The 20,019-nt window shown below is 39.8% G+C and overlaps 1 protein-coding gene and 1 long non-coding RNA gene across 11 annotated transcripts in view; one reads left to right on the top strand and one right to left on the bottom strand.

Annotated features, from left to right (window-relative positions):
• Nucleotides 1-18,797, top strand: part of LOC126996669 (uncharacterized) — a 19,598-nt gene extending 801 nt beyond the window's left edge. Inside the window, exon 2 of the long non-coding RNA XR_007751338.1 lies at nucleotides 17,323-18,797. This is a non-coding gene — a long non-coding RNA (uncharacterized LOC126996669). The remainder of the gene's footprint in view (nucleotides 1-17,322) is intronic.
• Nucleotides 1-20,019, bottom strand: part of LOC126996668 (uncharacterized) — a 55,840-nt gene that overhangs the window by 7,744 nt on the left and 28,077 nt on the right. For 4 of the 10 annotated variants that reach the window (XM_050857386.1, XM_050857391.1, XM_050857384.1 and 1 more), the window contains 2 exons: nucleotides 13,457-13,648; nucleotides 8,113-10,738 (listed from right to left, as the gene is read on the bottom strand). The exons of 3 other annotated variants lie outside the window; for them this stretch is intronic. In XM_050857386.1, coding sequence (XP_050713343.1) covers nucleotides 10,723-10,738; nucleotides 13,457-13,648 — 208 coding nt within the window. In that variant the 3' untranslated portion in view covers nucleotides 8,113-10,722. Of the gene's footprint in view, nucleotides 1-8,112; nucleotides 10,739-13,448; nucleotides 13,649-20,019 lie in introns of those variants that run through there. 3 more of the 10 variants (XM_050857388.1, XM_050857392.1, XR_007751336.1) reach the window with 2 other exon arrangements.

Below are 20,019 nucleotides of genomic sequence, written 5' to 3'. Positions count from 1 at the left end.
TAAACATTAAATCTAAAAGGATTTTACTTAAGTTCAAGGACGGACCACCTATATAATCTGGACCATATAGGGTCTGTGTGGTTTGAATATCGATGTAAATCCATGTAAATCCCCAGCTCCATGATCTAGCTTCGATCATCTGCGTTTTTAATTTTTCTTTTCTCATTCTCATCATCATCATCGATCCGTGTCTCCTCTTCTTCCAACTTATCATCATCAGCATGGCTAATATATCCACCTTCGTTCTCTTACTATTTATTAACATTATTCATCCTCTACGTGTCCGTGGTGTAATGGTTAGCGTGCCTAACTACGAATCCCGGCGGCCGGCCCACAGGCAGTTGGCGCGCAGCTCACTCGCGATCGGCTGTTCATCCTCCCTTTCGGGATGATCGATTAATGGGTAGGCCTCCGTGGTCTAGTGGTCAGTGTGCCTGGCTTCTACTCCGCGGGCCCGGGTTCGAATCCCGGCCCGGGCAGTCGGCGTGCAGTTCACCCAGCTGTTCATCCTCCCTTTCGGGCTGGTCGATAAATGGGTACCTGTGGTAACCCGGATGTCACACTGGCCCTGTGTCCCGGGGTAATGGACTAATGGGCTCCCTCCCACCACAGGCTCAAGGGCCAATGTTACTCTCTCTCTCTCTCTCTCTCTCAAAATAATATAACTCCGGGAAATTCTATGGCAATGATGTTATTTCTTCTCTTTCTCATCTACTACCTATTTTTCATTGCTCCTATTTTCTGTCCTAGTTGGCGTGCCTAGCTACGCATCCGTGGGCCCAGGTTCGAATCCCGGCCCGGCAGTCGGCGTGCAGTTCACCCAGAGCAGTTCATCCTTCCTTTCGGGCTAGTCGACAAATGGGTATATAGGGAAACCTAGGGAAGGTAAACTGTGGCAACCCGATCGAATGTCTCCCGGGGTAATGGGTTCTTCCCACCACACACGGGCTCCAGGGCCAAGTCTACGGTGATGAGCACCGCGGCCAAGCGTATGCCCCCCAACATTAATTTACCTTACCTATTTTTCCACTATCTCCTTGCTTCTAATCCTCCTCCTCCTTCAGTTTTTTTTTTCTACAAAGACAATCACAGCTCGATGTATACTTGACACATTGGAAATAAAAACCATAAAACAAAATAATTAGGTGTTGACACAACTTCCTTGTATCCTTGGCGAATTGAATTTTTGTTTACCATTTGAACATTAGTCAGTCAGTTAATCAGCCTATCGTTTTAGGTTATGTAACAAACACTGCTACATACATAGTAGTAACAAACACTGCTACATACATAGTCAGTCAGCCAATCAGTCTATCAATTCAGGTTATGTACCAAACACTGCTCCATGCAAAGCCACCTAAACACCAACCACCTGTCCCTTTCCCTTACCCCAACCCGAACCCCTCAAAATAATACCCGATTATGCACCTACCCTGCTCTACGTTGCTTTATCTATTTCAACTGGTTATGACTTCCTTCTTTGTCCCCCCACAAAATAAAGCTGATGTATTACAAATAACTGCACTTACTTGGGTCATGGCTAGAGTTGCCTCATCTGTTGTAGTTGGTATGTTTTTTTTTTTTTTGTCTGATCATTCATGAGTCAATCCTCAACTCCCACTGTGCAGAGCATAGTGGGTAGCACTGAGTCATCCTTTGTACCATTTACAATGAGAGATCTTGCCCTGAATTATGGAAAAAAATTGAGGAAAGAAGTGTTATTGGTCAACAAATTAATACCCTGAGCAGCAAGCAATCTACTCATCTATTGAAGGGGTATACAAACCTGCTAGTCCTAACATGTGGTTAAAAAACATGGCAGCTCACAAATCTAGAGGAAAATTTAGAAATGTATAAAGAGGAATGGAGAAAAATAATGCTGGGAAGGACATGGAGAAATAGGAAGTGAACATGGATTAAGGAACAGATGAAGGTTGAAGAGATTCTAATGACAATTAGAAATAACAGGTGGACTTGGGCATGCCATATCCATGGAGGGAATGATCCTACTTCCATGATCACACCATGCACATAACAAATAACAGATGGATAACCTAAATAACAAAGTAGAAGCCTAGAAATTGTAGAAGTATGGGCCAATTGATAACCAGGTGCAGATGAAATTAAAACATTTGCAGGAGAAAGATGGAGTACACTAAAATCAAATTAACCCCTTGACTGCAGATTTCCTACAAGAAGACATCACCAAGCAACAGGAATGGAATAAAAAGTGGCTGCTACAATTCAATGAAGAAAAATGTAGTCATGCACCTTGGGAGGGGATATCCAGCATACCAGTACCACGTGGGAAACACTCCACTATCCACCACAGAGGCAGAGAAAGACTAGGGAGTATATGTTACCAGGCTACCAGTGAAAGCCAAATCCGTGCCAATTGCAACAGATGAGTTAAAAAGAGGTGGATGTTGGGAAAGGCCGTTATCCTGAAGTGAACTACCTAAGGCTGATGATGAAATATAGTTGTTACAAGGACTATAATTTGATACCGATACATACAAACCAATAATGGGTGAAATACAAAAACATATTATTTTCAGTCAAATTTAAACATGTATGAAACATACTGTTAACTCTCTTTTAGTTGTAATGTCTTTCCAAGAAAGCTGCTGGTGTCATTTTCATCTCCTAGGGGGTTAAATAATGTACCCCTCATGCTGTTAAAACACCAAGTATGCTCCTGTATGTAATATATATAAATTGCTGTTAAATTCTGCAGGCCACTAGTAGAGTTCAATATCAAATATTTATTAAATATTTGGGGTCCCTACAGACAATAGGATATTAAGGGAGGTGGTGGCTGAGTGATCAATGTACAGGCATGGTATCTTTGAAGACCCAGGTTTGAATCCCATCGCTGCTACAAGCTGACAATTTTCAGTCATCAGAGTGACCTAAGACTGCCCACATGTTGTCCTGAAGACCACCACCTATCAATTGGGACTCTAGATTAACTCTCTAATAAAGATAAAAAATGAACTTCAGGGGAAAGCATGAATCAGGCAGGATGGTGCAACTATAAAACACTTCCGTGAGCCATAATGGACTGGGGCCGATCACCAGGCCCTACCAAGAAGTCTACAGGCACCACAGGCTGAATGTAAAATAAATAAAAAAATAAAATAAAATAAAAAAATAAATAAAAAGTGGTTGCTTATATTGCTTTTATCTAGAACTTGCCCTGATAGTACCTAAGACATGTGAAGAGTCACACATATAAATGGTTCTGGGTCTAATGTGCATCAAAGTGAAATGTAGGTTATAATAATCCACTTAATACATTTCATCTCTGTTCACACTAATAACTGCTAGATAATTATTATGAAATGACATCACTGGAATAAGAAAAGTTACCTTCCTCAAAGTAAATGAAATTAGAGAGAAAGCAAAATATTAGAGTATTAAACCTTGCATTCAGGTGAGATGTCATACAGACCCATTCCCTGACTACTGACGGCATTATTTTATCAAATCAAACAAAAAATACTGAATTCTTATCCTATTAACTAACAATATGTCACAAATCTAGTGTTGTTCTCATACTTGATATAAGAATACATGGAATTTTATGCTGTGTATTCCTGTTTACAAGAGGAGTTTTTGAAAATAACTTTCTCAGGCCAAGCTAAGGAGGTTAAATTTTCATGGATATTACTTTTTATAGGGTTCAATTAATTTCACAGTCAAACAAATCATAGCCTTAGGGCTATGATTTATTTGTTTGAGATCAACTTTCTGCACGCATACAATGGTGGCCAGCACTCCTAAAAAATTAACTAAAGAAAACTAAATTGCTACAACAGATTTGTGGAAGTGTGATGTGAAAATCATGAGGATCGATTGGAGCTGGCTGGGAGACCTTGAAGTCATTTAGTAGCTGCCTGGATAAATATCATTCACACACTGACTACTAAGTGACAATATGCTGCTATGCCACAAGTCGATATGAAACAAAATACAATGTATGAAGAGAGAACCATGTTAACTCAATAACAGATATGGAAGGACTCTTTATTTATATGGCTGCTTTTAATTCATTTTTATATATTTAGTATTAGTTTTTTGCTTCGATATGTGTATTCCTTTTATTATTATTTTTTTTTTTTGCATATAACTGCTCCTGAACCAATTGTTTTAACTTGTATCCAGTTGCAAGCAGATTATATAATGTATTATCATCATTACTACTTCTTTAAGTAATGAGAGATGATTCTATATACCATTTTATTATTTTATATCATACAGTACATTATTCCTTTGTTTATTTTATCATGTTTTTAATTTACAACCAAATTATTATTGCTATGTATGTTACTATGTCTTCGTGATGAAGAGGCTGGTTGCCACTTCAGCTTTACTGCCATTATTTCCTCCTTTTATGAACTACAACACAATCTTGCCATTACTAATCAGCTTATCAATGTCCTTCAGAAAATACAATCATATAAGAATATGAGAACAACAATGGAACCTGTGTCCTGGACAGAGTATGACCATATGTCTTCCACCTTCTGCTGACACTCACTATTTCTAATTATTTTTAATGCTATTATTTTTTTACTTAAGCAATTTTTTGTTAGGTCCCACACCACCTCCATGGTCTAGTGGTCAGCGTGCCTGGTCACCACTCCATGGGCCTGGATTTGAATCCCAACCCAGGCAGTAAGCGTGTAGCTCACCCAGCTGTTCATCCTCCCTTTCCAGCTGGTCAATTACATATTGGGTACCTGGGTAAACCCGGGTAAGGTAAACTGAAAATTCCGGATTTCACATTGGCCTGTGTTCCTGGGTAAATGGTTGTTACTACCACAGGCTCAAAGGGCCAACATATCGGGGATGAGCACCTCAGCCATGCGCAGCTATAGCATATGCACCCACCTTTACCTTTACCAGGTGTAGGAGCTGTCAAATAATATGCTTTACAAAACTGTATGAGCTCTAATTAAGAAGAAATCCATGTGAATGTATGCTCCCATGCAATGCTCGCTTACACGAATGCTTGCCCACATATGAAATGATGGAACTGCAAGAAAATGCGCTGCTTGCTCTGTTCTTTTAGGTCCGTGTGAGTCTGGGAACTGTATAGGTTTTGTAGAAATAAGGATTCAATTGAATTAGTATCATTATCATTATCTATTATTATCATTAGTAGCAGTAGTAGTATGGCTGAATGGGAATGATGACCATTTTCTTTTCATAACGCATGTATATCCTTGTAAGAGTGAGACTACTGTATCCTCTTTAATGTATTTCTAATTGTTTCCCTATTCAGTGATGCAGTACAGTCATCCCTTGTTTTTAAGAATACTATACAGTAAAACTCCTTTAAGTCAGTGTTACAGACAAGTTAACATGGCAAAAATTAAGTGGTTTTATTCTTTATTCTTTTTTAGAAATTGCTTAATAAAAAACAGAAAATGTACTCAAGTTGGCAACAATGCCATCTATTGGAGATCCAAACTCAGCATGGTGGCATGCCATTGTAACACACAAGAAAAATTTGAAAAATCAGTTCTTAGTTGGTAATGTACCATCTATTTGAGACCCAGAGGGCCCTTTAAGATACATTGACTATTTGCCGTCCACTGTGTATGGTATGATGTACATTCCAGGGAGCGCACTGTTGTGCATACAATTTTGGATGTGAATAACAAGACACAACCCGAAACAATCTCCTTATACTTAGTTGGCTCTGGGTGGAGTATATAAAGTATATATACATACAGTCATGCATCACTTAGCATTCACTTCACATTCTGGAAAATAATACACTGCGTAACCCAGAAGCTACATCCTGTAGTTATGGGGTCCCTGGGGGGTGATGGAAAATGGTAAGTGGCTTGAAAATTAAAATTGTGGATGCTGTGTCACTGCCGCTGCAGCTGTGTATCCTTTGTTTACGAGTACCAGCCGGCTAAATATTTCTAGATTTCTAGATATATTCTAGTTTTCATTTTCAGTACCTGATTTTTTTTATATAAAGAAACATGCATTAGTTAACCCTCTTGCGCACCGTAAGTTTCCAATAAGTTTCTGTTCCACTCACCATGCATTTCTCGGGCCCGACCGGCCTTTTTTTTTTGCCACCGCAATACTTTACATTCCCAGACATATTTTACCATCACAGATATATCGTACCCCAATAAATTTGGTATCAATGGCTTCATAAAGACTTGTACTAGAACATGTGCAAATAAAAATAGAGGAAAATAAACAATACAAACTCGTTTCAAGTCTCCATATAGAGTATTGTAGACAATAAATCCTAAGTACCAACTCTTCCCCACTCGCTACCTCAAAATTTTGTGAGCCAACTTTTTTAGCTGAATATATGTTTCGAAGTGGAATTTAGTGAGGATTCTTATGGTATCCTCAAAATCCTCATACGCCTATTTGTTCCTGAGTTACACCAAGAAAACTATTTTTTCCTCTCCCATCAGAGTAGGGTAACAACTAAATATCGCTCCACGCTCCTCATCTACACTCCTTAGAAAGGTTGCCATATGTTACCATTAAGAAACTTATCCTAACAAATGACACTCCCAAATTTGACGAACTTTCACCGAAATCATGCGCCAGGACCTTTTTACCCTTGATGACATGAAATGCGTCATCGAACGCGAGAGGGTTAAGTCATTTGTAGTGCTATGATACATAACCATTTGGAGAATTGAAAATGAAAGTGGAGTATGCTTCTCACCGACACCAATGCTCCAAATCTTTTGTTTACATTTACCAGCTCACTAACTGCTTTAAGTTATTTTCTTTACATGTTTCACATTTTCCTTACCAAATTCTTATAGAAAGAAACATGCATTAGTAAGTACAGTAAACCCTCACCTTTACAGACCTCAATATAATGAATTTCAGCTTTATTGAACTTTATTGCCTTTGTATGTGTGGAAATTTACTGAACAAGATTGGTGATTGTAGGGTTATGTTCAATGGTGGGATGGCTGAGCACATACATGCACATTGGTTAGTGTAACATAGTGTCCAATGCATAATTATTGTTTAATTTCCCTGTATGGGTGTAGTATTTGTGATGACTGCATGTACATAAGTATACAAACTTGCATCTAATATAACAAAAAAACTTTGTTAAATATGGAAATGGTCAGAAATAGCAAACTTTCAGCTCATATAATAACAAGAGCTGCCTTGTACAGGCCTACTGGCCTCTTGCAGACTCCTACATTCTTATGTTCTTATGTTCAAAGTTCGTTAAATGCTGAAAGTTAGAATCCCCTGGATATAACACATTTCTGGATATAACATCACCCCCTTGCCCTTGCCCTTGGTTCGTTAAAGCAAGGGTTTACTCTAATTCGTAGTATAGTATGATATGTTTAAGTGCTTGGAGAATTAAAAATGATAGCAGTGGACACTGCTCACTGTGGCCCACACTCAATTATGTACAAAAGTGATCATGACTCTTCCTAACAGCTCTACATCCTACCAAAAAGCTCCCCTTATGCTTGGATTAAATCTTATTCCTGTATACAAACATGGTATGTGCCTATTTTGGTTGGTGGCAGTGAAACTAGTTTTATTAGTTGGCAATTTGGTAAAGTTAATAAAGTCTCATCCCCCATTGTGCTGACTAAAATAGATTTTACACTAGTATTTGTGATTTTGTACTTTAGCAGATTGTCATGGAAAGGAAAATTGCAGTGCCACACAGAAGTGAGCATGTGGTAGTCTGAATGATCTGCTTTGCTCCAATCAGATGTTATCCGCATAACCAAGAGATCCCAGAAGCAGGAGGCCTTGACCGTATCTCTTACTCAGCATTAGCAACTTACAGGAGTGTGCATATCTCTGTGGCTCTCAGTGCTGTATTTTGTGCCCTCTATTCCACTTTGTACAATAAATTTGGCTATTATACTATTATATGGAGTTTAGATCTTCAGAAGGAGGCACCACTCTTTCATGGATTTTGTACTTTCACAGGAGTCTCAGGAATGGAACCCCCATGAAAACTGAGGGATGACTGTACCCACATGGGAAAAGTATGAAGAGCAACACAAGTTTTGTATCATGAAATGCAATGGAAAGTTACTTATACTTAAACAGGACTAAGAAGAAAATTAATAAAGCAATTCTCCATTATATACTGTATATATACAAATCTCACTTAGGAGTTTGGTACTACATGAAGAAATTCATCATCAGGGATTCATGAAAATAACAAGTTACTTCACTTATATAAAGTAAATCTTACTCATTAACATGCTTACTGTGCCACATTCATTACATGGACTGACTCTGTTAATAACATCATAATCAAGCTGAATGAAAACACTGAAGTAAATATATGAACAAAAGTATTTAGGAACTATGAAAATGTTTATAAATAGATAAAATTATCCATAACTTTAAAGCTATCTACAGATATAAAAATATATTTCATATGAATTGATTTGTGACCTGTTGTGTAACATTTGTTGGCACATGACAATGTTCTGACCCCATAAAAATCATATTTGTGATTTGAACATATATAACATGACATAACAACCATTCACTGATAGGACCAACAAGTCCCCTCCTTTTTAAATTTTGCTAATTTCCTAATTCCTTTACATTAGCACTCCTAAAACAAGACAACCAATAGACTTTTTTCCCCTGGTCTCATCCTTTGCAGATGTATTGGTACACTATATAATTACAATGATATTTTTGACTGAAGAACAAGTTTGGGCTCCCAAGCATGTAGCACACATGCAAAAGTTGCCCCCTAAACTAGAACATAAATTGGAAAAAAAATCAACTTTTACACCTGTATAACTATATGGTAATGATCTGTATTTTTTCCTCCACAACTTGAGAAAATTTCATAAAACTGGATATATGAGGAACAATAACTTTACACTTAGTCATTTAGTGTAACATAATACATCTTTAGGGAATATAAAACTTCTGCAGTATCTGCCCTGGCCTCCCTCTCCTGGTGTCCCATTGGTGCTGCAGATCAGGGTTGAGGACCATAACTACAACTACCTGTCACTCTTTTTGAAGAGAAAGGTGTACAATCAGTGTATCCTGCCACTCCTGCCACATAGTTCAGAAACTTGGTGCCTCACAAAAGATTTTAAGAAAAAGCTAAGAATTGAACAAAGAGGAATAGAGTGGAAAATAACAGTAGATATAACATGGGAGACATGAAGTGAGCATTATAAATTAGTTAAGGCAAAGGTTGAAAATATTCTATAGACAATTGAGAAATTATATAGAAATGATCTGAGATGGACAAACTAAGTGCTAGAATAGCAACTCAGGATTTGTAGGAGAAACCAGGATAATCAGAGGACCAGGTGAAGAGATGAAATTAGAAACTTTGCTGGGGCAGGGTGGAGTATACTAACATTAGACATGGAGAATATCAGGAAAGGCTTTTTTTCTGCAATGCACTAATAATGACTGAGAATGATTTAGGCCTATACAATGCCATAAAAGTTCAGTAAGAAGGTTGTGACAAGCTATAGAAAAAGTTGATTATACACAGACGTGAGCGAGGAAAGCAATACTGCCAGCCAACATCCAGAGGTAAAGAGGAGATGGCAAGAGTGAAACCCGTGAGATTCAAAGCAATGCCATGCTAAGCACAGACTGCTAGTGCCAGCAGGTGGAAAGTGTCCTCCTGGATGCATCTTTGTTTCTTAGTTGATGCAATGGACAACAGAACAATGCATACATTTAAACCTTCTGCTGCAGAAAGCTTTATTATATACAAAACATTATTAACATACAGTAGGGGACTAAATAGCACAAAAACCTAGTAGATCAGAAGCTTGAGGTATCTGAATTTACAATAGTGCAGTTCAATCTTCACTCCTTTAACTGAATTTCTTGTTGAATTCCATTCATTTTGGTTTGCAGGTTGTGCTATTTAAGACCTGCTCACCCTGCTAAATAATCCTAGGTTGAATATTTTGTAGTTCAAAACACTCATGAATTGTGCTGTTCAGGACTACTATAATAATCTCATTTACTTTGGGACTACGGTAATAATCTCACCTCAGGATTACTGTAATAATTTCCCTTACTTTGAGACTACTGTAATAATTTTACTTACACTTTTCAGCATAAGTCCTAACTGGCCTTCAAAAAAAAAGATCAATATAATAAAAAAGTTGACTTTTTGAACCCCTACTATCACTGCTTACAGAAATTGCACTATGTATGTAATAGGAAGATTCTTACTATTTTTTTTTTTTTTCAATATTCACAACTATATTATTCTAATATCTTATCTTCAAAATAATGTAATTCTCAGCTACAATTACATGGCTGCACCTTCAAAGCCTACAGCTTAATATTTGAAGTTTATTAGGGAATAATTTGCCACTTATTAACAATACTGTTATGTAAAGAAATGGTGCAAAGTGGAATATATAACTATGACAAACACCAATATATATATATATATATATATATATATATATATATATATATATATATATATATATATATATATATATATATATATATATATATATATATATATATATATATATATATATATTTTGTAATACAACATTCTTATATGAACCACCTGTTTGGTAATCTATGTTAAGAGTTAAATAAGAATGCTACAGCATCATGATATATGGATGTAATATTACTATTTTCTAATTTGTTTACAATGATTCAGAAAATATCAAAAGAATGTCAGGAGTACAGCAAACAGAGGGGTGGCTTTCATGTTCTTGGGAGTCTGCAAATTAATAAATATATATGAGACAATAATACATCATACCTTTAAGGGACATAAAAAGATTACATAGATGGGGCTGGGTAAGGTAAGGTTGGGAGCACACGCTATATCTGCATGTGGCCTCGGTGGCCGAAGTGATAGCGTACTGGACCCACATTCATCGCGTGATGGACGACGCGGGTTCGAATCCTCACGCTACCACTCGGATTTTTCAGTCTCCGCCGAGTGGCTTAAAACTACCCACATGCTGTCCTGAAGACCACCCATCAACCCGGACTCTAGAGGAAGCCGTCCAAGCGAATCAAGAACGAGTTCCGGGGGGCAGCATGAGCCAATGCAAGATGGCGCCACTATAAACACTCGCCTGCGCCAGAACGGGCTGGGCCGACCATCAGGCCCTACCTGGAAGAAGCCTTGGGCCGACCATCAGGCCCCACCGGGAAGATGCCTACCGGCGCAATAGGCAACAACGTAAAAAAAAAAAAAAAAAAAAAAAAAAACTAACCCTTGAGCCTGTGGTGGGTAGGAACCCATTACTCTGGTATACAGGGCCAGTGTGACATCAGGTTACCATAGTTTACCTTTCCAAGGTTTCCCCAGATACTCATTTATCAACCAGCCCAAAAGGGAGGATTAACAGCTGGGTGAGCTGCATGTCGGCTGCCTGGGCAGGGAGGGATTCGAACCCGAACCCACGGATTAGTAGCTAGACATGCTAACCACTGCACCATGACGGTATGTATGGGGCTGGGGATATAAATAATAATCAACATCAGGTCAACTCAAGACCATGCAGACTCATCATTCATAAATACCAAAATCTGCCAGAACAGTAAACACTCCATAAATCGGACCAATTAGGGGAGACCTCATCCGAAACAACTGAATTAAAAAGAAAGAAAAAAAGGGGGTAGCCAAGAAAGGCTGTTCCAAAGTTGACCAGCATCTATCTATCTGTCTATATCTCCAATGCCCTGCTCCCTCACGGGAACTTCCCTCCAGGGGATGGTCGTGGCAGAAGTGTCTCCATCTCTCTCCTGTTCTGGCACTCCCTCTCAGCACACTCAATCCTGGTACTTCCAACTCTCTCGCTCCAATACTCACTCACCCTATTGATCCACTTCACAGGTGGTCTTCCCCTGACACCCCCTCCCTCAATCCTTCCCTCAAACACTCTCCACAAATTCATTCTCTTCCATCCTCATCACGTGTCCAAACCATCTCACTGCACCACACTTCACCCACTCCACCACTCCATAATCCACTCCTTTTGCTGTCACATCCATACCAAACCTCTTATACACGCTTTCATTACTTTCTCCATCCCATCCTGAAACACCACATGCACCTCTTATAAAACTCATTTCCACTGTACGCATTCTCGATTGCTGTGCTGCATCCATGTCTACATCTCTGATGCATACGACAGAGTTGGCAGGATAATACTGTTCCTTATTCCCTTTTTTTATCTCCATGCTAACACTTCTTTGTTTCATAACTCTCTCCAATGCACCTACTACCTGTCTGTCCTTCACTGCTCTTTTCCGCACCTTACCTTCCATACTTCCATGATTACATAAAACTGTCCCTAAATATTCAAATTCAGCCACCTCCTTCATCCTCTCCTCCCCTAACCTTTTCCTACACTTCATTGTACTCTCTTCTCTAACTCTGTATGGCTTTGCAAAATCAATGACCTGCTCTCTCACCCTCTCAAATACAATAACCTTACTCTTTCCAGCATTTACTCATAACTTTCTCCTCTTACACACCCTGTCAAACTCATCCACTAATCTCTTCAACATCCCCTCATTCTATGCCAAGTTGTAAGCAATTCTGATAAATTCTTGAATAAATGATTAAGACAGTACAAAGGAGCTGGAGTAGAGCAGGGCCATATAAATATAAATTCACATGGCTCTAGAGTACTACCTTGTTTAATGGGGCAATGAGGGGTGGAGATGAGGGCAGCAGTTGTAGACAAAACACGGAACAGAAACGTACGAGACACACCATGCACATTCGGAATGCATCTGGTGCACACAAATCTACACTATTGTTAAATTTGAAAATTAATTTAACTATTACCTGTGTGTCTATACAATCAAAAACAAAATCAACTAATGAGTGGCTGCATTCCTCTTGCCCTGCACCAATGAGGGTTTAGGAGAGACATGAGGGACAGAAAGCCTTAGTTTTGAAATGACGCAGTCCATTTAAAACTATGAATTGTATTTGCAGGCACTTCCAACCAGCTTAATTTGTTCAGTTATTCCAATACCACATTCATAAACTAATTCTTAACTATTTTTTATCTAAGTCCAAATTTATCCAATTTGTAAACACTGCTGCATGTCCAAACATTTTTTCAGTGTAAATACTTTATTATCTTTTTTAATCCACTTAAACCACTTGAATGCTTCAAGTAGATCGCAACACAGCCTACATCTTTTCCAAGGATGCAAATCAAGTTTTTTTTAATCTTTTTCGTAATACAGTGATATCCCACTGCTCATCAGAGGTCTCAGGAAGTTGTTCCCAGGGTAAAACTTGCGACCTTAATTCATCTATTCCACCCCACAAATATGTCTGTTGCAATCATGTATATCTGTAATAAAAAATATTTTCTCTTATAAATAAACTAGTTAAATAAATGGCTACCTTTTAAGGCTCTACCAACACATGTGGTTCAGTACAGAAAGTTATCTACCTGCTCACCGCATCTCAGATGTCATATCCATGGAGGTAGAATCTTCAGAGGAGGAGGAAAATGTCCTCGTTGGAATGTCAGAGGAAGTTGAGGAGTCTGACATGTCCAAGTTGCTGAGGTGCAGTTGGAACTGTTCCATGGTGGAAGAGTGCCTCACTTCCCTTGGGATAGCTGATGGGCAGCCCTCCTTGGCACGCAGCCTGTACAAAAATAAAAATAGTTACTTCTCAACTACAGCAAAACAGTCAGGAAAACACAACCAATCAAGTAAATATAAAAATGAGAGGAAGTAAGATAACTGCTTCACAATTTTGCATGGATAGAAATAGCTCAGAAAACAAGGGAGACTGTACACCTCCAAACACGGACTGACTGTGAATCAGCAAGGTGGGACGCATGAAAGTTCACGACGCAATGAGGTTCGGTTATGGACTCGATGTTTCCCCACCTTGGTAAGCAAATCTTCGTTGTGCAACACAGCCTTGTTACGATATGGTGTCCTCTTCTCATGAGTGTACCCAGCCGCAAGTTTCACTTAAAGTTGAACACTTCAGTAACTGAATATGTAACGATAATACTTTATAGATGTTAAATGATGATCTAGTCAAGAAATATGGGCATTGTGAAGTGTTTATAATTATAAAGGTTACGTGTATCATCGGCGCAAGGCAACAGTCTTTTCTTGTTTGTAAACAAGAGCTCGTGTTCTCACCATGCCACAGACCAGTGTGTTGTGCTGCCGTATCGAGATCTACCTTTCACTATTATTACTGGACTATTGGGCCTGTTAATCGGTAGGATAGAATGTATTTACTTTATTAGCAATTCTATAGGAGTTCTATTCTACTGGGGAGGCAGTGGCTGAGTGGTTAGCGTGCCGGTCACGTGGTTCGATGCATCCTGGATGATGTGGGTTCGAATCAGCCGCTGCCAACCAAGAATAGATGGCGCCACTATAAACACTTGCCTGCACCATGACGGTCCTTGGCCGACCAACAGGCCCAACCAAGAAAGCCCACTGGCGTTATAGGCCTGGACGAAAAAAATCTGTCTCAAAACAATGGCAAAACAGTTTATCCGGCACGAGCTTCCCCCCGTTTGTGCTGGATAAACGAGGTTCTATTGTACCATGTCCAGCAGTGCAGTTCTGGTCTCTGATAGCAAGAATCAGCAAATCTCAACCTACTGGATCTTGCAAAATGAGAGCATATCGAGGGAGGCATTGGTCTAATATAGAGTTGAAAGAGGTGTAGAATACCTCCTCCTCTAAACCCCTAGAAGGTGGGTGATGGCTTTTTCAGGTTGCCAGATTAAGGGCAGGTGACATTTTTCCGGTCTGCCATTTTCCGCAGTAATTTAAAAAATAGCATGGGATTTATGGGTCAGCATGATCCCTAGACTGTCACACAACTCCTCCTTGCCATTCTGTGTGTCTGGGAATGTAACAATGGCAGAAGGAGTTTTTTTTTTTCCTCGTCTGATTCTGAGCACGTGTTCACAGCCAGCGACCTCGACTCCTCATAAGCCTCCTCTTGCTCCCAAAAAAGCTCTCACTGTGAGCGCAATTGGGAGAGAACTGAAAGTGACTTTTTCAAGCTTCGAAAGTGGTGTTAGTGGTAAAGATAGTGACAGCAACAGCATTGAACTTCAACCCCTTGTCTTATCAGCTACTATGCGTTTCAGGCGCCATGTCACACAGTTTTTCGAATACAGGTAACTCTCGATTTACGCGAGTTTGGTTTACGCGTTTTTTAAATAACGCGGGGTCCAAAATCCAAATAAATGTTTAATTTACACGTTTTTTCACTTATACGTGATATTTTATGGAGTGGCCACAAGACGTCTCACACAAATGGACTCACATGGCGCTGCGGCCACACAGCTGAGCTCAGTTCTTCCCGCACGCCACTTGAACAACAATACAGTACCCATGCTGCTACGCTACTCAACAATAGGGGTGGGCAGGTACCGGTACCAGTACCGGTACTAACGGTACCAGCTATACGGTACGGGACCAGTACCAGACTGCTCGGTACCAGTACCGGTACTAACGGTACCAGCTATACGGTACGGGACCGGTACCAGACTGCTCGGTACCAGTACCAATACTAGCCAGTCGCTCATGGTGTCCCTCATTTCTTCCTCACATGAGTGAGGCTGAGACTGAGTGCCTGAGTGGATATCTCGGTGATATGGATATTCTCTCTCTGTCTCTCTCTCTCTCTCTAAACACTGAATGAAGTGAATATTTATTTTTCTATACAAACCTACCTCTTGTTTGATTTACATTGTTTTTGATTTACGCGACCTCTTCAAGGTCACAATACTTGCGTAAATCGAGAGTTACCTGTATAACATTTTAACAAAGCATCGGACAAGGATGGTATTTTGGAAGACGATGATTGAGACCCCGACCTAATTGGCAAAAATAGGCTTAGGTGCCAAATATGGATGATTACGGTATTTGTAAGAGTAACTTTAAGGTAAACTTCACTAAAATATACAGGCACAGGTACGGGTAGCAAGGCTAGGTGCCGTCATCATGTACGCACCGCCTCTCCATAGCTGGGCACGATAACAGAAAACCTTATTCCCGATAACCGATAACTGATAATGGAAAACCTTGTCGGTGATAACCAATATTCGTTAACTGGAAACACAAATATAGGTGATAACCGATATTAATCCACAATTCCGATACTAGCTAGCGATAAGTCCGATAGGTGAAAACAATACTATATAGATATTTCAAATAAAAAAACATAGATGAATTAAAATTTTCATTATCTGTATTTTAGAAAACTTACAAAACCTGAAAACCACACGTTGACACGTACATATGAACGGTAATACTAGAAACGCCTGAACCGGTGTTGTGTTATTTGGCATCCCGACCGTCAAAAGCTGGCGCTTTTGTTTACAAACACTGGTCTCTCGTGAACTGCGCATGCTCAGACCAGCAAGCGTAGACCTGTACAGTCTCACAAAGCTTTTTAACAGTAATTAAGGGGGGCGACTAAGGGGGGTCCTCCTGCCCATATGGTATGTCCAATAGCTTTGAAATCTTAGTATGTTATTTGTTTCTGTAAATATATGACATTCTGTGAATTTCATGAAATTCGGGTGAAGTATAGGGGAGACTCAAATAAAGCGTAATTTTCTTTTTTTTGTTCCACAGACTTTATTTTTCAGTTAATCGCTGTGAAAAAAAAAAACAATTTTTTTTTACATATCTACATTTTGTATTTATAAAATTGTGATATGTTGTTTTGTCTTCGAGCAAAAAAATTTTCACAAACAATTTTCTCTACTCTGTCCCGTTTTCTTTTTACATTTTTGAAATTTCATAAATACAAAAAATTGCCCTTTAATTGTAGTGTTAGTTGGTACCAAACAAAAGTCAAGACAGACTTTTTCCTGATTTTGTGAAATTTTTTGTAGTGTAAAAATCTACTTTCAGAGATATTGGCTCCTAAAGATTTTTTTCCATTCTAACCATGCCTTGCCATTTGTATTTATCTGATTGGCATGAAATTTTCACATATGATTGTGTATACCTTGTTGACTTACTGGAGAATGCTAAGGCATCTGGTCCCCCTTTATAAAAAAAGTATTACTCACTCGCAGGTGAGGGTGTCAGAAGGCGCCACCTTCCTCATTGTAGAGGAGGTTACGGTCAAGGTATTCCTGCCCGACCGTACTGGGCACTTCTTTCTCGCGATGAGTGTCTGTAGCTGGGAAAGCGACACGGTGATGAAAGTTTCGCTTGTATCAGAAGGAGGAGGGTTCAACTGAACACCTCCGTGCAGAATTTGTTGTTAGAGATGCAGTGATGTTTCATGTGGCAATGATTCTGCAGCTGGTGGTGATGTAGGTGGTGGTGGAGTAGGTGGTGATGAAGCAGGTGGTGGTGGAGAAGGGCGTGATGAGGTACTCGGTGTAGGGAGTAGCGAATCAGCTGGTGGTGGAGCAGGTGGTGGTGGTGATGAGCGGCGGGTGAGCGTGGCAGGATCACGACTCGCTTCATAAGCTCCGAAACTGCTCCCTTCCTGGTCTTGGCCGCTCCATCTTGTTCAATAAGCCTTCTTCATGTTGATGGCTCTCTTACTACTCAACTTGCATTTGTACGTCATTTCTAAAGACCTTTATTTGGCTGGAGTACAAACGAACAGGTTGCGTGCCCTTCCCCGTTGTCGTCAGGGTAGGGACTGGCTTCACCACACTCCTCTCCTCAACTCACACCCTCCCTGCGATCCGGCACGAGAGGAATGACAGATGACAAAATTTACGGAGAAAAAAAAAATTCTAATGCAAAATTTACGTACATACAAGCACTGAATGATACAGCGTGTGTTGGCGCGCGAGTCAGGCTGTGACGCAATAGCGCAGGCCATTTAAATATGGCTTCCAGGGGTGAGGGGCTTTAATTTTACAAAAACAAACCTCACCACATGGCAATTTTGGCTATCCCGGCCATGCTGAGCGAAAAAATGTATTTGTCCGATTTTAAATATATTCGTAAAAAAATACCTTTAGTCGCCCCCCTTAAGAGTTGCTGGAAGGCTGATCATACATACAGTACCACTACCACCATCCCCGCTGTTTCTAGAACAATATTCTGTACGAGTTGTATTTATATGTACAGAGTGTCGTTTTAGAAACTGCGAGGATGGTAGTACATACTGTATGTCTGATTCAGCCTTCCAGCAACTACTCTTAATGTGTTAAAAAGCTTTGTGAGACTGTACAGGGCTACGCTTACTGGTCTGAACATGCTTAGTTCACGAGAGACCAGTGTTTGTAAACGTTTTTTTTCAAACAGGCGGAAAAAAGTAGCAATTATCGCTAGTTTGGTTACAAAAGTAACGAAGATACTGATGTATATTTAAATAAGTAGCGGATGGCCGATAACCCGATTTTGTTATCAGTGATAACTTATCGCGATAATGCCCAGCTATGCGCCTCTCATTCGTGACGTTCATGTGACATGTAACTATGACATAGTAGTTATCATCTCAATCGGCAGTTCTCTCTCTCTCTCTCTCTCTCTCTCTCTCTCTCTCTCACACACACACAGTAACAATAGTTCTGCCACTGCATTATGTTATATACTTACAGCATGTTGTACCAAAGACAGTATTTTCCATGCAAAGGATACGTAATTTCCTGCGAGTAAAACTTTTTCGCAAATATATAATAATTTCAAATGAGCATCATCCCTATGTGTAGGGCTGAACTAGTGTGTGTGTGTGTGTGTGTGTGTGTGTGTGTGTGTGTGAGAGAGAGAGAGAGAGAGAGAGAGAGAGAGAGAGAGAGAGAGAGAGAGAGAGAGAGAGAGAGAGAGAGAGAGAGAGAGAGAGAGAGAGAGGAACGAGAGATTTACATAGATTTACACAGAAAATCAGACCACACAGACCCCATGGTCCTGACTATGTGGTCTGTCTTTAAACCTAAGTGATTCTACATTAATCAGAAGGCTCCAAAACGTTGCATTTCAACTCTAGTTAATATTAAGTTGAAGGAAGTGATGGTAGAGCTTGTTTTTGAAGGAGTCAATCATGTTACACTGGACCACTGGAGGTGGGAGCTTACTCCATTCTCACACTACAACGTTGGTGAAGAAAAATTTGGTGCAGTCTGAATTTACTTGTCTACATTTGAGTTTTACGCCATTGTTCCTCATACACAAAGTGTCATCGATCATAAACAATGTTGATCTGTCTACATTCGTGAAACCATTAAGTATTCTAAAACATTCAATCAGTTTTCCTCGGAGGCGACGTTTCTCAAGAGAGAACATGTTAAGGGTGGAAAGCCTTTTTTCGTAAGATTTGTTGCACAAGGAAGGGATCATTTTTGTTGCCCGATGCTGAACACCTTCTAATTTAGCAATGTCCTTTGCATGGTGGGGAGACCAAAACTGTACCGCATATTCCAAGTGGGGTCTGACTAAACTATTGTAGAGTGAAAGTATTACATCTTTATTCTTGAATAAAAAGTTTCTTTAAATGAAGCCCAACATTCTGTTCGCTTTATTTGCTGCATCGGTGCATTGCTGTGAAAATTTGAGGTTTGACGCGATTTTGACCCCCAAGTCCTTAATGCATTGAATGCTTTTGAGTTTAACGCCGCGCATTTCGTAATCGAACTTCTTATTCCTTGTTCCAACTGGAAGGACCTGGCACTTATCTACGTTAAAGGGCATCTCCCATCTATCCGACCAAGTTGAAATTTTGTGCAAATCCTCTTGGAGGCTTTGCCTGTCTTCGTCAGTGTGTGTGTGTGTGTGTGTGTGTGTGAGAGAGAGAGAGAGAGAGAGAGTGTGTGTGTGTGTGTGACAACATTATTATAGTAGGGGACCTAAATCAGCGCACAGCACAAAGGGAGTTCGATAACTTACTAGCAGTGTACGACTTGGACAACTATGTTAACTTCCCCACACACAGCTCCGGATCCTCGCTTGATCCTGTCTTCACTGACCTTCCCACAAACACTGTGCAATGCCACCCGCTGGGCTACGTGGGTACCTCAGATCATGTGGCTGTTCTCGCCAAGGTGGCATTCAAGAGTC

Source organism: Eriocheir sinensis, chromosome 10, assembly GCF_024679095.1.
Source record: "Eriocheir sinensis breed Jianghai 21 chromosome 10, ASM2467909v1, whole genome shotgun sequence".
In the NCBI taxonomy this organism is placed as follows: domain Eukaryota; kingdom Metazoa; phylum Arthropoda; class Malacostraca; order Decapoda; family Varunidae; genus Eriocheir; species Eriocheir sinensis.
The sequence above is the reverse complement of the archived record's forward strand: the minus strand, read 5'-3'. Positions and strand labels throughout refer to the sequence as shown.